General features: G+C 38.2%; 1 protein-coding gene across 1 annotated transcript; it reads right to left on the bottom strand.

Moving 5' to 3' along the window:
* Positions 1-63: 63 nt before the first annotated feature.
* Positions 64-6431, bottom strand: LOC129834408 (eukaryotic translation initiation factor 3 subunit J-A-like). Its single transcript, XM_055899360.1, has 8 exons — positions 6320-6431; positions 6085-6176; positions 4749-4800; positions 2682-2773; positions 2493-2598; positions 2230-2406; positions 1900-1973; positions 64-1629 (listed from the first exon to the last, which is right to left on the bottom strand). Exons 1-8 carry the CDS (start codon positions 6339-6341, stop codon positions 1498-1500), a joined length of 747 nt encoding a protein of 248 aa, XP_055755335.1. The 5' UTR covers positions 6342-6431; the 3' UTR covers positions 64-1497.
* Positions 6432-6660: the final 229 nt, after the last annotated feature.

Raw genomic sequence — 6660 nt, 5'->3', positions numbered from 1 at the left:
TAATTCACGAAAGCCACAACGGTCAGTGAATTCAGGTTAAAAAAAAAAAGTTGAGAAATTGGATCACTTAAGACCAGTGATTTTATTAAATTAGATGCATATAAAACACTGAAGAGCTGGTCATCTTTTGTGGTATATTGTACACCATTTCCAATTTCCTTAACAATTTGAAAACTACCAAATGTTAGAAAATAGGATCAAACATGTCCCTTTCTACCAGTATGAAGACACTAAGGTCAGCCCATAAGCCCCCTCATCTCACTTGATACAAGCCTGCAGAAGCAATGTTAAGGAGACCAGTTGTGTGAGAACATGCCAGATCACAATTTTATCTGCATTAGTAATTGATGAGCAAATTTCCTGTTTGTCATGCACACGAATTAACTACAATCACTCTTGCTTCAACTGTTCAACGATATTCAAGAGATGTATCCAGAGATGGCCATAAGGTTTGAGTCACATCTATTGTAAAATTAATTCGGCTTGGGCGGTAAACCATATACTTTTGAAATACATTTTATCTGCATTAGTAATTGATGAGCAAATTTCCTGTTTGTCATGCACACGAATTAACTACAATCACTCTTGCTTCAACTGTTCAACGATATTCAAGAGATGTATCCAGAGATGGCCATAAGGTTTGAGTCACATCTATTGTAAAATTAATTCGGCTTGGGCGGTAAACCATATACTTTTGAAATACAGACAGTATGATTTTCAATACATCTTAGACATGCCAAATAAATTATCTCCAGCTATACATTTGGTTTGCTAACTTGCAAGATCAAGCTTCTTGGTTACAGCAGAGACAATCAAGTCCCTCCTGGATAAATCCCTGCTGCTTAAAATGTATTTTGAGCGTACAGGACCAGTATGATGGTATGAAAATCTAGATACCGTCCAACTCTAAAATGCATTACACTTTTCTATCCGTTTTTACAGTGAATGCATAAGCCCCCTGTAAAATCAACTACTAAACATGTAGTGTCAGTTTCAAAGCATGAACGCAACTTTCGATGGATAAAGATAACATGTGTATTTGGCAACCAACGTTATAGATACTATATACTTTCCTGTAAGAAACCCATCGACAGGTAAAGTGAAATACCTATATTTATAGACATTCTGGGTGAAATGATTTGCATAGAACCTAATTTGTTTAGATGTCACTGCAGTAGCAACTGGAATTTGACATGAGCATATCATTTCTCTAAATCAAAAACATGCTCTACAAATCACATACAGCTTGTAAAGTATTTTTCACTGTTTTGTATCTTGATGAAGTTTGGAGGCTGAATGAGAGAAAAGGCAATTTCATAATGTATTAACAGAAGTGTTGGTACTGGATGCTCCCTGTATAGTCCCTTGGATCATTGAAGCAAAATGAAAGGGCGACACATTGTTCAGGTTTTTCCAGGATGACACTGGATAGCATGAGAAGTACAGCTGCATTTCTGAGGGTTAAAGGGTGAAAGGGCAGTGGGGATATAGCTGTCGTCACATGAAGTCATCATAGTCTTGGGTGTAGCCACCATCGAATTCTCCATAGTCTGCAAGGTCATCTTTCCCCTTGGCTTTCATACCGCCACCAAGTACAACTCCTTTCTTCTTCTTTTTGCCTTTGATTGCCTGTGGAACCAAAACAAAACTTAAATCATTGCTACAAACAAACACTTGGTGTTATTCAAAGTGAATTGAGTGAATATTCATGTAAATGGGGCAAACAGGGTGTAAGTTAGTTCCTTGAGCAGAGTCCAATGAAATGCAATATGGAGGTACTGGTAGAGGGCTCCCTCCACTGAACGTAAGGAGAACTACAATTCTTGAAGAAAACTCCAGAAAACTCCAGAAGGATGACATCATTTTTGTTCAGCATGAATAAGACGGTCAACAACTTACTTTTTCTTGCTTCTGTTTTTCATTAAGTAGCACTGTCAGGGAAGAGCTGATTTTCTTTAAGTCTTCAACTTCCACTGTGTAGAAACAGAACATTTAGTTTAGACACGTTAATACGTTATGACAACGGTTGAGCCTGAATGTTAGTGAACTCCAAATATGTCAAGTCAAACCATTGTTGAATGGCTTATGTATATAAACATATCTCGACATGAGGTATTTATGACATGTAGTTTGGCATTTGTTTTAAGGTAATAAGTACACAAACCTAAAACACACTAAATAATAAAGCATGTTTCATGTATCAAAATTCATGAAGGATGTTGAACTCACATGAAATACAAAGCTCCCGAAACAACGACTCCAAGAAGCTTGAATAATGCACAGATTTTTCATACTGTAATATCTTCACTTTCAGCAGCTTTTCAAACTCTGTGAAGTCCTCTTTAGAAGATGGGCACATGGCTTCAATTCCAGAAACATTGTTTGTGGTACTACCCCCTGAAATTCCTGAAATGACAAAAACTAATGAGAACACACAATAACAGTATGGCTGGCTAGTGGGTTAAACCTGACAGGATATTCCAGGACCTTACCAAACGCCTCTTTTGCCAGCTCCAAGTCTGCTTCCTCCTGCATCTTCTGGACTTCCAACTTTTCTGCTAGCTGTTGTTCGGGTGTAAGCTCTTCCTCTTCATCCAACTATCAACAAGAAAAAAGTAAAGGATTCATAAGAGAGAAAAGATTCAGAACTGTAAGGTTAATCCAACATTTCCAAAACTCACATTCTTTTTCAGCTCTTGTTGCTTCTTCCTTAGCCGGATTTCTTTCTCCTTTATTTTTTCGGCCAGTTTTTTCTTCTCAGACACTTTGGCCTCTGAAATAAAAAAGCAACGTTACAGCAAACCTCTGGAACAGAAACCACCATCAAATCAAGTTGAAAGTACACATATTTTCAGCCAGTACCCAATAATAAAAAGACATGGCAGCAGCCAGTATGATGCAAGAAAATGTTTGTGATTTATTCACAAAAATATATACAGTTATGTGCAGTAGAGGTCGACCTATTATGATTTTTCAACGCCGATACCGATTATTGGAGGACCAAAAAAGCCAATACCGATTAATCTGCCAATTTTTAAAAATGTATTTGTAATAATGACAATTACATCAATACTGAATGAACACTTATTTTAACTTAATATAATACATCAATAAAATCACAATTTAGCCTCAAATAAATAATGAAACATGTTCAATTTGGTTTAAATAATGCAAAAACAAAGTGTTGGAGAAGAAAATAAAAGTTCAATATGTGCCACGTAAGAAAGCTAACGTTTAAGTTCCTTGCTCGTGAACATATGAAAGCTGGTGGTTCCTTTTAACATGAGTCTTCAATATTTACAGGTAAGAAGTTTTAGGTTGTAGTTATTATAGGAATTATAAGACTATTTCTCTCTATACCATTTGTATTTCATATACCTTTGACTATTGGATGTTCTTATAGGCACTTTAGTATTGCCAGTGTAACAGTATAGCTTCCATCCCTCTCCTCGCCGCTACCTGGGCTCGAACCAGGAACACATCGACAACAGCCACCCTCGAAGCAGCGTTACCCATGCAGAGCAAGGGGAACAACTACTCCAAGTCTCAGAGCGAGTGACGTTTGAAACGCTATTAGCGCGCACCCCGCTAACTAGCTAGCCATTTCACATCGGTTACAGCAGCCTAATCTCAGGAGTTGATAGGCTTGAATTCATAAACAGCAGAGCTGCTGGGAAAACGCACGAAAGTGCTGTTGTTTGAATGAATGCTTACGAGCCTGCTGGTGCCCACCATCGCTCAGTCAGATTGCTCTATCAAATCATAGACTTAATTATAACATATTAACACACAGAAATACGAGCCTTAGGTCATTAATATGGTCGAATCTGAAAACTATCATCTCGAAAACAAAACATTTATTCTTTCAGTGAAATATGGAACCGTTCCGTATTTTATCTAATGGGTGGCATCCATCAGTCTAAATATTCCTGTTACATTGCACAACCTTCAATGTTGTCATAATTATGTAAAATTGTGGCAAATTAGTTCACAATGAGCCAGGCGGCCCAAACTGTTGCATATACCCTGACTCTGCGTGCAATGAACGCAAGGGAAGTGACACAATTTCACCTGGTTAATATTGCCTGCTAACCTGGATTTCTTTTAGCTAAATATGCAGGTTTAAAAATATATACTTCTGTGTATTGATTTTAAGAAAGCCATGGATGTTTATGGTTAGGTACACGTTGGAGCAAAGGCAGTCCTTTTTCGCGAATGCGCACTGTACCGATTATATGCAACGCAGGACACGCTAGATAAACTAGTAATATCATCAACCATGTGTAGTTATAACTAGTGATTATGATTGATTGATTGTTTTTTATAAGATAAGTCTAATGCTAGCTAGCAACTTACCTTGCCATCTTACTGCATTCGCGTAACAGGCGGGCTCCTCGTGAGGCAGGTGGTTAGAGCGTCGGACTAGTTAACCGTAAGGTTGCAAGATTGAATCCCTGAGCTGACAAGGTAAAAATCTGTCATTCTGCCCCTGAACAAGGCAGTTAACCCACCGTTCCTAGGCCGTCATTGAAAATAAGAACGTGTTCCTAACTGACTTGCCTAGTTAAATAAAGGTGTATTTTTTTTAACCAATTTCCGATTGTTATGAAAACTTGAAATCGGCCCTAATTAATCGGCCATTCCAATTAATCGGTCGACCTCTAATGTGCAGATCAACATATTATATGACAACAGGCTGCAGCCACTACTTTCTCAAACCATTGGTTGTAAATTGTATATTTATGCACCTGATTTCTTTGCCTCTGCTTTCTTCTCTTCCTCTTCATCATCCCAGTTATCCTGCAGAGGGAGAACAGACAGGAATGAGTCAAATGATGTGACGAGAGGTAGTTAACTACTGGGTAGTTAAGTGGTTGGTTCTGGGACTTGTCTAGAGTAGGTCTTGACTTAATTTTCAAGGAAATAAACAAGATCTGAGGTTGAGACCAACTGCATTATCAAACATCAGAAGACAAGTCAGAACCAGTCACATTATCACAAAATGTGGTTATGTAAAGCATTTCAACCAATATTTGGCAAATGTTTCATATCCACTGAGGCCCTAATAAGTGAATAAGACAAGTACCTAGCCCAAGTCTTATCCCAAAAAAAAACACACAACGTTTCTCTAGGTGTATGCCGTCATTGTATATAAGTTGTTCTTAACTGACTTGCCTAGTTAAAAATAAAAACAACAACTGTGGGCCTACTGTACTGATCAAGTGTTGTTTTAGGGACATGAATACACCATATGACTTGTTTTAGGGACATGAATACACCATATGACTTGAACACTACCTATACTCGACAGAATCCATGGGCAACAATTGTAACAGCTTTACTAGCTTTTTCCACAGCTGTATGATCCCACAGTAACGCTATACATTCAGATGACTTTCTAGATATGCATGGTGAAAATGAGTCAACGGGATAAGTCTGTTGAAGATTCTCGAAAACACACTTTACCTTTACCATATGTCATAGTTGGAAGCATCTAGTAGTAAGGCTCAATTCAGTCATAATATCATCAGGGAAGATTGACAACGTTAGCCAGCTAACTTACATTCAAGTGCATATTTATCAAATGTATAACAAAGCCTTGAACTGACTTCAATGACCAATCGCTGTCAGATTATGATTAATGTTTATCTTAAAGCTAGCCAGTCAGCAAGTTAGGTCTGAACTAATGTGATAAGTTAGCTGCTAACCTAAAAAGCTAGTTCAGTAGCTAACGTTAGCTAGCTTCTAACTACACCCCCCAAAAAGGAACTAACGTAGGTCAATTCAAAAACAAAAGTGTCAGAGAATGACTCTATGCTCATCTCGAACCAAGAGACACACACCAACAGTTTTCACATGTGCGGCCTCACAGCTTGTACAAGATCGAGCTAGCTAAGATATATCGGTTAACGCTAACTAGCTAGAAACGTGGATAATGCTATGCTAGTTGGCGGCTAGCTAGCTAATGACCACAGACTAACTAGCAAGGCGTGTTGTGTTACACACAACTAATGGGTTAATTATGACCTGAAATATGGCCTTTATCATGTAACTAGCTAGCTAGTTAGTTAGTTGGCTGGTTACCTTCACATCTTCATCTTCGTCTTCGCCTTCCCATTTGTCCAGCACTACCGCCTTTTTGATCGGCGCGACGTCCGTCTCGAAGTTGTCAGCGTCTATAAATACACATTGTAATGGTAACAGTTACCTTAAACGTTCAAAAAAGATAAACGAGCTATTATCAATCACAATGTTACACATCTTTCCCAAAACCCTAAATATAGCTGTCACAAGATATCATTTCTAACTTTCTTCTCACCCCAATCGTCGGCATCCGCCATCTTGGCTGTGTGTGTGTGCGGGTTTGACAGAACTCTGAACTGAAAGCAGCAAAGCAGATGGAGAAAGTAGACAACGAGGCTTTACCGCTCTGCAAAGCTAGGAGTTGCTGCTCTCTTTAAAAAAAAAATTCAAGAAAGGAAAGCCCCTTCATGGAAAAGTATGCCTTTTGATAAAAAAAAAAAAAATCGCACTGTCCCTCAATCTTACATTTTAATATTTAATTAATATTAATTAATATTTAACTAAAGGCATAATCAACACCATGACCCTGCCACTTTGTTTAGGAAATTTAGGCGAAGCTGGGATGATTGACAGCTC

Source organism: Salvelinus fontinalis, chromosome 35 (genome assembly GCF_029448725.1).
Source record: "Salvelinus fontinalis isolate EN_2023a chromosome 35, ASM2944872v1, whole genome shotgun sequence".
In the NCBI taxonomy this organism is placed as follows: Eukaryota; Metazoa; Chordata; class Actinopteri; order Salmoniformes; family Salmonidae; genus Salvelinus; species Salvelinus fontinalis.
This window is presented reverse-complemented; position numbering and strand designations above follow the sequence as displayed.